Raw genomic sequence first — 17,651 nt, 5'->3', positions numbered from 1 at the left:
TGGTCTCTCGAAGGTACTAACTTTTTCGATTAAATCGTTCGTTGGCCCTACCCCGTTACACGGTCACTAAATCTCACTTTCGCACAACTCAGAATCGCATCTTGTATTCCATTAAATTTTAGGGGGGGTTATTTCTGTTGTGCAACAATTGATGGGTGTAGGAACATGATGTTGTAGGGGGTTTCTTATCGTAGAATTCTTTTTATGGCAGCTTCCTATTTTTTCCTCGCTTGATATTACACGTGTAAAATGTGTGCATGCTACCGTATTTTACTGCGTGCATCATCCGAGCTTTATGATACGGGGAGATATAAAGTTCATGGAGCGGTTACGGGTAGGTTTATGCAAACATTTTTCCTTTACACTTTATAGGATAATAGAACACGATGCAATTCTTTCTATTTTGTTTTTTTGCTACAAAGTCTAGCTATTTGTCAATATGGGAATTTATTGGGACGCCGGCCGAGCAGATCAGCTCAATTCAAGCTCAATGTCACCCAGTTTGAAGTGTCATAAATCCGCAGATTTGAAAAATCTCCCGGATATATGTAAGCCGGTCGTATACAACGTCAGTCAGTCGTTAACTTTACGGAAGATATTCTTTCCTCTTTTCTCTAAAGTTCGCGTGCATTATTTCACTTACACCATTTCAAAGTTTATTTATTCCCCCGGATTTTCCACAACCATATGTCACGCGTTACGTGCAGTGCATCTGAGATGGATTGCGCCGAAACGCCCACCATGATACCCTGATGAGTTCTGCACATGACAACATCACATTATTTATCAACGCTTAAAAATTAAGTACGTCTTAAAATTATTCGTTTTTTCATTTCAGGAGCAGCCCTTATGAAAATCGTCGAGGTTTACAAAGAAATTCAAGACCAACAAATGAATATTGTAAGTACACAATGTAATCTTTTTGCTGTAAACATTATTAAAGCGAACAAGCATTTTTGCTGAGTAAGTAAACTCAAGTTGCATTATTCACCGGAAGAGGGAGTTTAAATTGTATGGAATCAATATGAGTTGGAGGAGATCCAAGTAACATAATCATGAAATTTCGCTTCTTCAATTTAAGAGTTTATCAAAAATCCAAAAAAAATCTAGTTTTTAGGTAACATCTGAATAATACGAAATGTCGCCGTCGCGCTAACGTTCCCATTAATGCAATTATCCTCTTTACTTTTCCCATTTTAACCTCCTTTTATTTTCAGTTTTTTAGATTTTAATTCCACTTACTCCTCTTTGTTCTAAAAAAGAAATAAAAAAAGTGAAACTCCTATTTGTTCCAGCTGAAAGCTTTCTACGTCGACCTATTAGTACCTCTAGAAACAAACTTGGAGAAAGATACTAAAGTAGTTCAAGTAAGTATTTTTAATCGCGATTAAATCCAACTTCTATACACGTTCTAAATTTTTAAGTCTGAACAAAAACGGTTTTTGCAACAACACAAACAACGTTCGGAAACGTACAGTAAAGCGGCCGCAATGATGAAAAAGCAACGAAAGAAATCGAGAACGTCTTCAAAAACTGGCCTGGCTATGGATAAGGAATTAAAGGTAACTCGAAATACACCAATATATTCTCTTTGTGCATGTAATTGAGGTTCGAACCGACCGGATGCTGACCGACTCAATTGTTAGCCGTTAGATGGCCCCGCTTCGAGCCATCCGAGCTGATAACATCATAAATTCGCACTGTATTCAATTACAAAGCTCTGCTTCGTGTTCTGCGAGTGTTTAGGGACAAAAGGTCCCTGTAACGTAATCTCGCATGAAAATGAATCGATGCTAACCGCGAAATTTAATTTGTAGACCGAGCACAATTCAGCAACGGAAAACGAAACGATTTAATAATGCACGTTATAACAGCAATTTTATTACATTCTTTAAGAATTTTTAATGATGATGTGATTTTATGTTACAGAATATGCAAGTTCTTGAGGAGGAAAAAACGAAATTGGATTCTTTTTGTGAACAAAGTTTAAAGAATGTAAGAAAAATTTAAAAAGATAATTTTATTTCTTTTTTAATAAATCTTCTTTAGGCTATGACTCAAGAACGTAGAAGATACGGATTTGTCCTGGAAAGACATTGCTCGTTGGCTAAACATTATTTGTCGTATCACACTCAAGGGATGTCAATCTACCAACAAAACATTGAGAAATGGTCTGATGTAGCTAAAACACGCGAATATTTGCCGGAAACTGTTGAAAATATCTTCAGTAACAGGATAAGGGTATGATTAAATTTTGAAACTATATCGTTATTGCATAATTTTTTCACAAAAAGAAACAAATTTGAAATTTTTTGTCCATCATTTTTGTGTGAATCGCGAGTTAAATGAAAAAAAGTTTTTTGTGGATTTCGAACAAGTATTAATTATACTTTTTTTTTTTTGAAAAATTGGGAGTTGGAATAAAAATTGGGGTACCATACAGTCATAAATTGGACAGTTGGGAATACGGTCCCTATTTTTACTTTTTTTTTAAATAGTTTGTGGCGAAATCTCTGATGATGAATGCGTTTTTTCAAAAACTGGTTTTCTATGCGTTTATACTTTTCACAGAATCATTCATAATGATTCTTATGTACTTTTTAACATCAAGAAAATTTATGCTAGCACCGCGAACAGGTCAACTAAGTCTGTGTGACTAAGATGGATGTTTGCTTTGGAGTGCTTCATTTTAATTCTTAATTCTTTGTTGTATACTCGATCTTTTTTCAGCCATTGTTGCGCATCCATTAAACTCAAAACTCATGGCTGTGTCTCTGTCCAAACGAAAATTAGATAATATGTTTAAGATCGTGGTCATCACCAAAAGCAGTGATTTTTCCTTAGCTCATTAACGATTTGTTTATCAGAACCAAGCCGCAGTTATCAATTAGTTCATTTTTGAAATGATCTGAAGTACACTTTTTCATTACCGGGACAAAATTTTTGCTGATGTATATTTTAAATTTACTAAAAAGTACCCATAATTTGCATTTTCAATGAAAGATAAAAGGTATGCAAGTTTTGCATAAACCTGCTTTTAAATAGGAAGCTTAACTTGGCTAGAATGCGCTGGTATCTGCTCTTACCATTCCTCCTCCCTACGTTAGATTTGCTTTTACAACCTTCAAAACATTCTTAAATTCAAAATGGCAGAGTATACTAATATAGAAAACATTGATATGATAAAAGTTTTAACTGCTGTCATCTAGATAACATTTTTTGTAACACAAAAATATAATAACAAAATCAAGAATGTTCTTGTTTTTTGTATAAGCAAAACTTTATAGCCACTTGGTTTCAGTTAATCTTCATGACAATTCAAATAAGGAGTTACTAAGAAACACCAAAACTTCCTTAAGCAGACTAGTGTGAACTAAGAATGTGGTGAACTGACCTCGTATTTCTTCACAAAGAAAAAATTTGTGAATTTAAAGGCAAGAAGCTTTTTACTAGAACTTGCAATATCTCAGTATCGATCGGGTGTGACAATAATTTGGTACTTCCTAAGTGATTCATGCGCAACTTGCAAAATCATAATAAGCAACTACAAATTCCATTGCCAATTCCATTGGCGATATGTTCCAAACTTATAAATTAGTAGAATTATTGAAAAATCAAGTACAGTGTCGACTCAGATAACAGAATTCGTTTTGATACAACAAATTAAGACATAAGACATAAAATACATGATTTTGAGTAATTTAGCCGAAACGTTGCTATTAACACAGCGCCATGATGCTAGGAGTTCGTCTAATTATGGTGGAAATGTATGATTAATACAATTAATACCAGATTCATAACTCCATTTGATTAAACCGAGGTCGTTTGTGGCCTAAGCTCTGTAATTAATACCATATGAAACCAAAACTTATCAATACATCGCAACGTTTCGGTCGCAAATGACCTTGTCTAAACTTACAGTGGAAAATATATGATAGTAAGGCTGGGGTTGATTAAGATTAAGATCAGCAGGCTTCGGACGAGGTTCTAATAATTCTATTAATGACACAAAAGTAGACAGTACATTGGAGCGCCTAAGCATCTATACCTTCGCTTGCTGTCATCTATGATTATTTATTTATTTATTCATATTCGGGACACGTACAGGAAAAATTCCAAGATAGAAGTAATATGATCGCGATACAGTAGTCTAGAATCCGGTACAACACCAAGATCTTTAATTGTAGAGGATTGAGTAAAATAATGCGTACCTAGCTTATATTTGAAGTTAACATTATATCTCTTTCTACTGAACGTGATCTGACAACACTTATCAGGATTTGGAAATAAGTAATTTTGTGAGCAATAAGAATCAAATCTGTCAATGTTATTTTGCAACCGAATACAGTCAGAAGCAGACCTGATACTAGCAAAAATTTTACAGTCATCAACAATATGATTGCTTGCGCAATCAAAATCAAATGCAGCGCCATGGCTGAACTTAGGTTGAGAATCTATATCTTCGTTTGATTAAGTCTAGGCTGCTTGTGGCCGAGGTGTAATTAATACTAAACCTATCCAATACTGATTAATACATACTCGGTCGCGACATTTGGTACACTCAGAACAGAAAATGTAGGATTTAGCCTAATTATACCAAAGCAGCTATCGGTTGAGACGTTACTTTATAATTCATAGCACATCGATGCTTTATTGAACAGCACACATTGCAGGGCTTCAGCTGCAAGCGACCTTGACTAAATTTAAAATAAAGAATCTAGGCTTTCAGCTGATTATGGATGGTAAACATATCATTTCGTCAAATTAAGAAGAGGTCGCTTGCGGCCGAGGCTCAAGACGTAATACCATATGATCCCAAAGATGGTCACCAATTTACATTATTATTGCAATGTTGTTAAATAAAAAGCCACACATTTCTGAAAGCTTGAATTTGCATATCATGGTGATCGACAACCGCAATATCGTCTTTGTCGAATATAAAGTAGAATCTATCAGGTGCTAATCATAAATGCCCAACTAGTAACGGTGGAACACCACATTATTTACTTAATAAATACTCTTCGACACAGAAAATGCGTAGTTGCGCTGGCTAACATTTCATGGACAATTGAATTCAATATCTTGCTCTCTAATGGTGTATGATAAAACTACATACATTTTTAAAAACTACTTTTTGTATCGCTGCGAATGTCAACACAACGCCTTAGTATTAAGGTGTGGGATTGACTCAATCTCTTAAACTGCACGACTTTGAAAACTTATGATGCAGAAAACAACAAAAAAATAAGCAACTTATAAATTAAATCAAAAACAAATTGAGATATTCCTTATAGGTTTTCTTACCACGTCGGTTTAGTTGAATTATTCAATCTCTAACGAGAAACCTTTTACATTCAGAAAGGAGCGTTGGAAGAACATAATACTTTTAGGAAGATTAGATATCCACTTTCACGTTGTGAAATCACCTCCTAAGTTCCATCAATGTTCCATATGTTTTTTTAACAAACTTACGAACACAACGAATCGCGAGATAAGGTGCGCACGAAAGATCGTAAGTTATAGTCGTGAGTTTATAACTTTGATGTAGTTCCCAAGAATCTTTTTACACTGAAAGAGCCAAACAACAAGAAGTCTTGTTGTAGTACTAGATTTACAAATCACCCCGTTTTAAACGAAATAAAAATTTGTTGAATAATCTTAACAAATATTAGGTTCCTGATAATAAAATATTTAACAAAAATGATTGCTAATCCTGATAAGAATGGAGACTCAATAAAAAGTACTTAATTTATTAATATAATTTATTTTTCCAGCAAATTTCAGTATGGCAAGATGAAGATTTGTATTCCAATCCAAGAAGTCCACATTTCGATGATGACCGTTTAAGTTTGAGCTCGCAATTACGAAAAACAAAAAGTATGGATGCATCCTGTTTGGATATTCGTTCCATTGGAGACGTTGGATCGCCCGTAACTACTCTATCTAGAGCAAAATCTGAATACAATTTAAATTCGTCCACTCATTCTTTAGTTCAAGGTAATTAAAAGTGCGCTTTTATTCGCATCGTTTTAATATTACGTTAAAACGCAGGAAATGAGTAAATTTAATTTGATTTTTAAATAAAATGCGTCATTATTATTGTTATCGTTATATGGAGCCTCCTCATTCGTATTCGAGGGAAGAATTTCATTTATTTCTTATTCCTTTTCATATGAAGGACGAAATTGAGAGCACATAATAGGAGGAATGCGTTTTATTGCAGATGAAACACCGACTCGCCGTCCGAAATCCATAGCAGTCCCTCCACCCCCACAATGGGACACACAACTCGCGAGAGCTCTTTACGCGTATCTATCAAGCGGCGAGAACCAATTGAGCTTTCTGGAAGGCGACTTAATCGCCCTAATCGGCGAAAGGACCAAAGGGTGGCAGTTTGGAGAAAATTTGCGCACTCAGTGCAGCGGTTGGTTCCCGTTGGCGTACACAGAAGTCTTGGACGATTCATCATTGTAAGTAAATCCATTTATATGGTAATTAATAGCAAATTAACTCGACTCGAGGCGAGATGGATGAGAACCAACTTGAATCGTTGCGATTTTCATTAGAGACGATGCACTCTCTCTCACTCTGATTGATGTCTTCGGCGATTTCCTTTTTTTACGGGGGTTAATTATCTTGGACATCAAACGCGTTGCCTCGGGTCAGAAAAGGGTAATATTCCTGTTTGTCACATTCTGAATAAAGGAAAAGTTGAAGGGGAATTAATTAAAGTGAACTAAAAAGAATCAGAATATTTCAAAGACGACCTTTCAAAGAATGAGGAACGACGTAATCGTGTTTTTAATATTTTGTGTTTAACTTGGTTGTTTTTGAATTTTCTTCTAGGAAATTTTATCCGTTGGTAATAAATTTTAAATTACATATAATCTCTAGATTTTTTTTTATGTAATGAAATTGAGTTTTAAGTTATTAATTTTTTATGTAGTGGTTCACCAACACATGCATCTTCGAGTAATCATCAAAACCCATCTACCCCGACCAATTCCGGGACCAATACGGGAACAGGTGGGACCAGTACAGTCGGTAATAATGCTTCACTAGAAAACCCAACTCCCCGTATGTTTGGAGACACCCTACATCTACACAGATCCTCAGCCAACGCTAAGCAGGTAGCAAAAACTGCACTAAAATCGATCGCTTGAATTCGGCTTCACCATTTATTCATATATTTAACGTTCCTTCTTTTCTAATCTATTTACAGATTCGCCGGGCGATCGGCTCTAACAACATCCCTCCACCAGCGCTTCCGGCTCCTGTACCAACTCCATCCCTTCCTTATCACAAATCAGGAATCGCCCAATCGCACAGTGCTAATTTCTCGTCCTCAACACAACAACAAAAACAAGACCCTTCATTCCAGTCCCCGTATTCCCAACCTGCGGGAATTAAAAGCTCCACGAGCAACTTTAATTTTAATGCAACTTCGCAAACCGTCGCTGGCCAGTATTCGACGCATCCCCAACCTTCACGCTCGGATAGGCCTACGGCAGTTGCACCACTGCCGTTGCATTTGCAGGGAAAAGGGGGTAAAATCGGTGGTCCCGTTGGAAATGTCTCTTTGCACAGCAGCAACGATTCCGGGTTTAGCAACGATCCACCACCCCAACCCGAGATTGATTATTCAGACGACGAGAGTATTTCGGGACAGACTAAGTTACCAAACCGGTGAGTTTTACGTTTGTTAGCATGGCATGTTGCGACGACGGGGATTCTTAAAAATTCATTAATTAATTTGGTATCGATTCACTTTTCCATTAATACAAATTGAAGCATCGATCCTCTGGATAACGTGTGTGCGCAAAACATTACGTCCAGATGGTCGATTATTAATTACAAATCTAACGGTGCACTATCACGTCCACCGGCTACCATATCGAAGTCCTTTGCAATCAATTAATCGCCGCATTAATCACTGCGGTAGTATTTAACAATCTCCCCGTCGTCGAAAATTAGCTAATTTAATTTTGTCCTTCCTTTTTTGTTTTATTTGCACCCCTTAGTCCAAACATCAACAAGCACCACCGCGTTAACAGCGACGCAGCTCTCAATCGCACTTCGAATCAACCTCCAAACCAAAAGAAAATGCACTCAATCCGACCATCGAATAGTTCTGGAAATTTAGTTGAAAGACGCTTTTATAACAGCCAAAAGGATATCGATACAATTTCTAACTTCGATAAGAAAGCCGTTAAACGAACTAAATCGTTTTGGAAATTTGGAAAATCTTCTGATAATGAGATTTTGGAAGGAATGGCTTTGTGGAAACATAAAGATTTGGTTGATGTCCCAACAACGAATGATGACAAGAAGAAAACTGCGTCAATAAAACCAAGGAAAATTCCGAGGGATAGATCGAACGATTCCGATAAAACTTTAAATGCGAAATATTATAATGATGAATTAGAAATAAAGAATGTTAACCCTAAAACTAGAACGATGGAAAAGGAATATAAAAAGAATGACTCGAATCGTTCACGAAATAACAACGCTTATCGAGATGTTAAAAATGGCACTTTAATGCCACCGATTAGGAAGGAGTCAGTAAATAATAACATGCACGATAATTTTGATGATGAGTTTGAGCGCAGCACCATAAGAAACAACGATGACCAATTCTACGAAGATAGCGGTGATGGATTAGTTTTAAGAACCGTCAATAGAAAGGAAATTCTGCAACAATACACCAACGATTCAACTGGACCCGATTCAGAATCTGAATCAGAAATAACCAGTGATGACCCATACGATTGCATTTTAGTCGATGACCAAACAACCAAACCACACAAAGGCGAAGAATTTTCGAACGTAGCCGCAATTGGAAAAAAACTCGAAAAACTTTCAAAACAATACTCCCCAAACAAAAACGACACCAACAACAACCGCTCATCCATCGAAAAAATCACCAGAAAAAACAACGACTCAAAAATGAACGCGATAAACGACGACATGACTTACGGTAATAAACGACATAGTTTCAAAACGTTCGGAATTGAGTCGCAAAATTCCGAGAATGGGGAAAGCGAGCTCAATGGGGATGTACAAAAATACTATCATCAACAATCGAGGAAACGAAATAACGAGAGAAACGTTAATGGTAATAATCACAACAATAACCATGAAATTCAGAGACGTAATAAACAGAGTTACGATAGTATCGATTCTGAGTTGGATAATCACGAAAACAATATGCAAAGAAATCGGAATTCGAATGACAAGATGAAAGAGAAATTGAAGTACGACGATTTCGATGAAGGACCTGAAACGAGACAGTTTTTGCCAAGAACGAAATTAACGAAAACAAACAGTTCCAATTCAACACGACAAGAACAAGAAGATTTGATGGAGTATGGCGAATCATTGAAAAGAAGAACGAAAGGGGAATTCAATGAGAAAGCTGGGAATATGTACGGCCCATGGTATGACCTCTGGGGACTGGACGCTTCCGTACGGAAATAATTTTATTTACTTTAGCATGCTTATCTCCGCTTCATATCGAATGAATTCAGTAGTAGTGCGCTGGCTAGATGTCGCTTGTCTCGCTCAGAGGCGTATTGAGTTCTTTTAAAACTGTTTGCTTTTCAGGGGAAGTAATTTCGCTACAATCAAGAGTAGGAAAAGTAAAACGGAACGGTCGCCGTCGCTCATAATCGAGTAGACGTTTTAAAGAGCGGAATTGAAACGCTAAAATATTAATTAAGTTACTCCATTACCAATTAAACTAGTCTATGAGAAGCTAATTTTAGTATAGACTTACGAAAATTACGTATTTATTATGTTTTAAGTGGACGACGTTATTGATGCTCAAAGACGAGAAGTTAAAATTAATTAATAAACATTCAATTAAATCAATTAATTCAAAAAGGTACTTATATCTATAACTAACTTTCTACTTAACACATTATTTTAAATTTTTATTAAATCTTTATTAATTTTTTATTACATTTTTAGTCATATAATCTTATTAGATTAAATTTAACAAAGCCAATTTTAATAAATTCTTTTTAAATTTGTATATTTAAAATGCTCTCTAATCTGTACATATACAACTTGGTGGTTGGGATGGTGCAATATATCAGCTATTGGACAAACTTACTACTGTATTTGCGCCGTTAAATTGAATGTTCGCTGGATCTGTCGGCCGATAATAAATTTCCCCGATCAAATTGTAAGTTATGGGCACTAAAGCCGATTTATGACCTATTTACGGCCTATTCCGCGTGACGTCGATCTTTAAAGGTTCCAAAAATTTGGGAAACTTGCTGAAGAATAACTCAATGTATTCGCTTAAAAACATATCTTTATAACACAGTGGGTTAGCGGCATCATTTTTGATTTTCAATTGGGAGAGACTGTGATAAATTCGAAGTTATTTTGCACATAATATGCTAGTAAGTTTGTGTTATCTATTAAAACAAAAAAAATCATAACAATGAATTTTGTAAATAACGAACTAATATACAATTATACAATTTTGTACATTTTATATAATTGTAAGATTATTGTTGCGTATAAATTAAGTATTAATAACGGTATTTAAAAGTATGATTACTCCATATCTATTATAATAGTCAATAGATTTAATTGTCTATAAATTTAAAACTTAAAAACAGAAAAAAATCATTCATAGTTATGAAGAAATGTTATATAGGGAGCCGTCCACTAAGAAGAAATACGCAGTACCTATACTTAGCTACTAATTAAGGCATTTTGTGGAATATAGTTAAAAAAAAATTAAAAAAAAACTAACAAACAAGCGCATTTTTTTAATTATGCGCCAAAAACGTATTAATTAACAATTCTCTATAATCGACTTATGTATTATTCATTGTGGATTAAATAAATACTTATATAGCGATGATGTGAACGAAAATAAAGCATTTACTCTATATGTGTACCTAAGTTTATACATAATATGCAAAATATACATTATAATTGTTATTGACAATTCTGTAATGTTATTTTAATAAAATTTATATTGTTTATTTAATTTTTTTAATTTTTAATGACAATTTAATAGATTTATGTGGTAAGTAAAAAATTAAATAAAAGTAGTGCATGGTCATATTTCTCTATTCTTTCGGTAAATTACTCACGGCAACGTTTCAGGTTTCGTGCTAAAATATTTATTATTGTAGTTCTCCTAAAAGCATCATAAATCTCATGGTGTGCATAATAAATAGAAATGAGCGGAGGAAATTTTTTCTGTTAACATTTAACCGCAGAATTAAAGTTTCCCAAATTTCAATTTAACTCGACTTACCTAAAATGGACCATTACAACGTTAATTACTATGTTTACACCGACAACAAGTCATTAGTTCGCAATTAACGTAGGTACTCCTCTAAATCCTTTCCACATAATCAAGACCAGAATTCTAATCCGTAACGTGTAAACTAAAACGTTTCAGTACTTAACAGGATTTTGATTCGGTTAAATTTAACCTGTGTTGACGTCAAAAAAAACTAGCTTCTTTGCCATTAAAAATTTAACAACGTGTACATCCTCAACCTAATTAATAGCTTCCCATGGCTTTACAGTTCTAATTTTCCAAGTTACGCCACTAGACGAAACCTGATTTTCCTTTAATTAATGATGCATGCCATCTCAAGTTTCCCAATGAATTATACAGTAGCATCGCAGCGCTGTGACATCTTTATTACCCGAAGGAAATGATAGAGAGAAAAAACTAGGATAGAGTGTATATAGGTGTCCAAGAATTACGGGTAAAACGCTAAGTATACTTGTTATTATCCTTATATTGGAAATAACTAAGATTTATAAGATAATTTTTTGATGTTTGAGTCGTATGAAAAATCAGAGGAAAATCGTAAGGATGGTCTATAAATATTGGAATGGAATTAAACTAATCTAAGTGTGTCTTAGACCCTTAATATATGTAGGTAATACTAGTATTGGAGGTAAATGATGGGGATCTAACTCACCTAGATGTAGAGTAGAGGTTGCTAAATAAACATTGAGTACATAAAGAGTTTGACACTTTTTGCTAAATAATAATAATAATAATAATAAACTGCCTTTATTTCCAGAGTAAAGAGAACAAACAATAATAATAGTAACTATAGTTACTATAATGCAAAATAAAGATAATCAAAAAAGAAAAAAAAACAATATTTAAAAAGAAAAATAACTTAAATACAAAACAGGTGGAAATCCTAAGGCGAAGTTCAGAACGTTCAGAATGCGACCATAATATGGCCCGCTTCTGCTCTTCCACTTAACCTTAAAAATAATTGCACTTTTATTCAATCGTAGTACATGCCTACTCCTAAAAACTAAAACTATTAATTGATTCTGCATTATAATCTTCATTTCACTTATAATCTATCTTATATATGAGCTAATAAAATAAAAAATAATATAATGAAATAAAACAAAAACAAATTATTCCACTTGTATTAAAATTAGATTGATCCACTACAAAGCAAACAAGAAATCACTGTCGCTCAAATAAATGCCTAAACAATAACGTTCTGAAAGCACCCTCCCTTTTGGCCCTAATGGTGACGGGGATAGAATTATACAGCTTATAGGCACAGTAGCTAAACGCACGACAAAACAGAGCTGTACTATGAGCAGGCGGATTAACAACATTTTTATTTCTAATATTTATACTGTGTAGATCCCCTCTAAACTGAATCTTTTTACTCAAATAATTAGGCGAGCCAGTTGTGACAACCTTGTGATACAACACTGAAGCCTGTAGAGTATAATGATTGTGAATATTCAGCCAAGTTAACTCTTTAAGCTTATGAGAGATTCTTTCAAATTTTTTAATTCTGAATATATATCTCATACAAGCGTTCTGCACTCTTTGCACTCTCAATCTATCCATGGAATCCAAACATGGATAGTAGACAGGAATACAATAATGAAGCAAAGACAGTACAAAACATTCACAAAGCACCTTTTTCATTTTTAAATTAAAAATATCTTTGAAAGAATAGAGTAATTTTAATTTCAAAAAACAAACACTTAATGTTTTAGTAATGTGCTGTTTGTACCTAAAGGCATTATCAACAACTACCCCAAGATTTCTTGCCTGATCAACAATAGGCATATTGCAACCGTTCAACCTAAGAATCAGATTAGCTTTCAATTTCTCGACTTCCACATTTCTGCCAAACAGAATAACTACACTTTTATCAGGGTTTAATATCAAGGCGTGATTCTTTGCAAATTCACTGACATTCGCTAAGTCCTTATTAATTTTCCATGCTGCCCCCTCATATTCACGAAACGGAAAGTTGTAGTATAGCTGAGTGTCGTCAGCATACATATGAATTTTACAATAATTGACAGCTTTTGGAAGCATAGATGTGTATAAACAAAACAGCAAAGGACCTAACACCGACCCCTGCGGTACTCCACGCTTCAGCTTCAATGGTTCAGAAATTAAGCCATTGACCTGTACACATTGGCATCTGTCTATTAAATACGTCTTAATCAACCTTATAAATTCCTCCCCGGCTCCAATATAGTGAAGCATCGACAGCACAATATCATGGTCAACAACATCGAACGCTTTGCTAAAATCCAACAACACTAAAGCGGTGCACTCTTTACCGTCTTTGGCCTTTAATATATCGTCAGTGACATTTAAAAGTGCAGTTGTGCAACTACGTCCAGGCACAAATCCCGATTGACAGTCTGGTAATATATCATTTGAAATAATAAAGTTTTTAAATTGGTAGGAAATAACTTTTTCCAGTACTTTGCTCAAGGTAGGAAGAATAGAAATCGGTCGCAGGTGCTTAAAGTCAGTAGGTTTTTCGATTTTCGGTATTGGAATGACCACAGCAGACTTCCACTGCGAGGGAAAATGTGACTCAATTATGCAGCTGTTTATGAGATGTGTGATATATGGAAGGGCATAAGGAACTATTAATTCAATCATCTGCGCAGATATGCCATCAGAGCCAACAGACTTACTGGTGATTGACCTGATAATGCCAAATACAGTATCTTCATCTACCGTGTGAAGATCAAAGGGTGTATTCGTATCGCTATAGCTGTTATTTGAGTAAAATAGTATCGTATCCTTTATGTTATTAATATTGACGTCAGGAGTACCACCAACAAATGAATTATTTATCTGATTTACGTTTGAAAGATGAGACGATATATTTTTCGACTTTTTACTCCCTATATGACATCCACGAATAGTGTTCCACATTTCTTTTTTATCCGTGCGTGTATGTAAATTATTAAAGTATGCTATCTTTTCGTGTCGGATAGCATTAGTTGTGAAATTTCGTAATTGCTTGTAATAATCCCAAGACCCAGCAGTTCTGCATTTTTTGTACCTTGTTTTAGCCTCATCTCTCAATCTTTGCAGTAAGACGATATTGTCAGTCAACCAGGGCATCTTTGGTTTACGGATTCTTACAGTACGCATTGGTGCATGGCAATCGATAAGATTTAATAAGGTTTCATTAAAGAATTCTAATTTTTGTTCCAATTCCATGTGAAACATATGATGAAGGGGAATTGCGCGTAGATCAGCAAAAAATGATTCATAATTAAATTGTGAGAAATCCCTATAAGTATGCATAAATGGCACGGGTTTCAAAGATTCACATTTCAGACGACAAAACACCAAATCATGGTCAGAAATTTCTGAATTAATCACACCAGAATCAGTCACCCCCAGCTCATCCGAAACCGCAATGATATCTAACAGGGTTGCCGTAGCTTCCGTGACTCTGGTAGGATCGGATATAAGCTACAACATACCAACCGCCCGAAGACCATTAGTTAACTCAATAGCCTCACTTATTTCTTCGTTCAACAAGTTAATGTTGGCATCACCAGCACAAGCAACAAAATCATAATTCAAACGAAGATCAGACAATTGAGCCTCTAATTGAACAATAAAAATAGAACTAGTAAAAGAAGGAGGTCTATAAATACATCCAAAGGCATATTTTTTACCTTTGTCCTTAACTGCAACCCATACCTGCTCATAATCGCCCTGACACGGAATATACTCACAGTGCAAATTAGCTCTTACGTAAAATCAAGAAGGGATGCGGGTAGATGAATTTGCATGGATAACTCTATATTAAAAAGATAGATATTACGTTTAGATCATGCCCAACATTTTTGCATCAATCTCAAAATCAAAAGAACATTATCTGCATGTTACATATTTCAATTTCTCTTCTTTAGACGAAATTCAGTAACAGACCGGATATGGTACTGATTGACAAAAAAAAAAAGAAATCGAAACAAATGTAACTAACCAGAAATCGTAGTATCAAAAGTAAATAATAACTCAGTAAACACAGTAAAAGCAACTAAGATAGACATGCACAAAGAAATAATTCAATCTAGGATGAAATGTTATGTTGGAGCCCATGAAAATAGCAAACCACATATCTAAGTTAGGTTGATTATTAACTGCTGTAGGTTTGTGTCGAATTTGTGGAGATTTACTTTGGCATTGAATAACATTATAATTATAACCCAACAGGGTTGGCTTAACTTAATTTGGAATTGAATAGAGTTATTTATTATTGGTCATTTTCGTGGTCGTTTTCCTCGTCGTCCTTGAGCGTTTCGTGCAAAGTGGGTTCACTTGAGATTTCATAAGAATATCAACGAGACAACAATTTGGGTCTAAAAATCTTTCCGTACAAAGTCAGGTGTTAAACATGGTGTAAGAAGACAATGATTTCGTATCTAAAATCATAATGAACGACGAAGTCCATTTCCACTTAAGCGGATATGTGAATAAACAAAATTTGCGTGTTTGGTTAACGGAGAATCTACATGAAATGGTTGAAAAGGTATTGCATCTCCTCAAAGTGACTAGTTGGTAAGACATTTACATGCAAATGTTAAGTGAGTTTTGCAGCCGCAAGTTGCTGAATTAGGTCTCGAATATTCAACAGGGCGGAGAAACTGCACGCAGAACTCGGGACACGTTATAGATTTTGAATCATCGATTTCAGGGTATGATTTCCCGTTTTGCCGATTTGAAATAGCTGGCCAGAATATTAGATCTAACGGCGCCAGATTTCGTTTATTTCTTTCACTTCACATTAAGATATTGCTTTTACTCCACCTAGTTCAAGCGGTTTTTAAACCTATACATCTCCTATTTAGTCATTTGCAAGTAGTTTCTAGGGTTATGCATGTGCTATTTAGGTTTCTGGAAGCAAATATTAGCCTTCTACAAACGAATTCTAGACTTAACAGTTACTATTTAACCAGTTCAAGCAATATCTAGTTTAACCAATTGTAACCAGTAACTATTCTTATATAAGCAGTATCTATTCTGTTGTAAGCGGTATATAGTCTTCTTCAGGCAGCATCTAGTTTTTTATTAGTTTCAAATCTTCTCCAATGATATTCTCATCTTCTGCAATGATAATCTCGTATTCTGCAAGCAGTTTTTTGACTTTTGCAATTACTATTTAATCTTCTCCAAACAGTTTCCACACTTCTGCAACCAATAATTAGTCTTCTGCGAGCAGTTTCTAGAATTACGCATGTGCTATTTAGTCTTCTTCAAGCAATATAACTGTTTCTAATCTACTGCATCCAGTCTAGTCTAGTGGAATTCGTTATTATAAGCTTGGATTGGCATGCTTTGGGTTTGAGTCGGCTTGCTTTAGGGTTTGATTGATTTGCTTTGAGGTTTGTTGGCTTGATTTAAAGTTAGGTTGGCTATTACAACCAATTGCAAGTAACGTATTTTACAAAGTCCTCCATTTTTCAGTTATATCAAATGTTACCGGTATTTTGTTACAGAGTGTGCGAGTGTACTTTCCTCTAAGCAGGATTATTAGATCGTCAAGGTCATTCACGAATTGTTTCCATAAAAATGGGGTTAGCGCTTAGCTCTGCGCAGATTTTGAATGTAACGATTATTTTAGAATGCTCACATTGATACTTTCGGCCATGAATTGATTATAATTATAACCCAATAGAGTTTTAACTTGCTTAACTTAATTTGGAATTGAATAGGGTAATTTATTATTGGTCGCCATTTTCGTCGTCGTTTTCCTCATCGTTTTTGAGTGTCTCGTGTAAACTGGCTCACTTGAGATGTCGTAAGAACATCTCCTATTTAGTCATTTGTAAGCAGTTTCTAGGCTTATGCCTCTGCTGTTTAGGTTTGTGGAAGCAAATATTAGCCTCCTATAACCGAATTGTAGGTTTAACAGTTACGATTTAGTCATTTCAAGCAATATCTGGTCTTCTATAACCAGTACCTATTCTTACATAAGCAGTATCAATTGTACCTATTCTGTAGTAAGAGGTATATAGTATTCTTCAAGCAGCAGCTAGTTTTTTATTAACAGTTTCAAGTCTTCTGCAAGGACATGTTCATTTTTGCAATTATAATCTCGTATTCTGCAAGCAGTTTCTAGACTTCTGTAACTACTATTTAATCTTCTCCAAACAGTTTCGAGACATCTGTAACCAATATTTAGTGTTCTGCGAGCAGTTTCTAGAATTATGCATCTCCTATATAGTCTTTTTCAAGCAATATAACGATTTCTAATCTACTGCATGCAGTCTAGTCTTCTGCGAGCAATTTCTTAAGATGGAATTCGTTACTATAAGGTTGGATTGGTATGCTTTGGGTTTGAGTCGGCTTG

At 35.0% G+C, this 17,651-nt stretch overlaps 1 protein-coding gene across 3 annotated transcripts in view; it reads left to right on the top strand.

The window, feature by feature from the left end:
• LOC111429326 (Insulin receptor substrate 53 kDa) overlaps positions 1-9,785 on the top strand; it is a 122,754-nt gene extending 112,969 nt beyond the window's left edge. For 2 of the 3 annotated variants that reach the window (XM_023065204.2, XM_071201295.1), the window contains exons 5-14: positions 839-900; positions 1,296-1,367; positions 1,425-1,562; positions 1,930-1,995; positions 2,050-2,241; positions 5,775-5,997; positions 6,224-6,470; positions 6,947-7,130; positions 7,223-7,686; positions 8,022-9,568. In XM_023065204.2, the coding sequence (XP_022920972.1) occupies positions 839-900; positions 1,296-1,367; positions 1,425-1,562; positions 1,930-1,995; positions 2,050-2,241; positions 5,775-5,997; positions 6,224-6,470; positions 6,947-7,130; positions 7,223-7,686; positions 8,022-9,477 (3,104 nt within the window). In that variant the 3' untranslated portion in view covers positions 9,478-9,568. Of the gene's footprint in view, positions 1-838; positions 901-1,295; positions 1,368-1,424; positions 1,563-1,929; positions 1,996-2,049; positions 2,242-5,774; positions 5,998-6,223; positions 6,471-6,946; positions 7,131-7,222; positions 7,687-8,021; positions 9,569-9,603 lie in introns of those variants that run through there. The other variant, XM_023065205.2, reaches the window with a different exon arrangement.
• Positions 9,786-17,651: the final 7,866 nt, after the last annotated feature.

Source organism: Onthophagus taurus, chromosome 1, assembly GCF_036711975.1.
Source record: "Onthophagus taurus isolate NC chromosome 1, IU_Otau_3.0, whole genome shotgun sequence".
NCBI lineage: Eukaryota > Metazoa > Arthropoda > Insecta > Coleoptera > Scarabaeidae > Onthophagus > Onthophagus taurus.
This window is presented reverse-complemented; position numbering and strand designations above follow the sequence as displayed.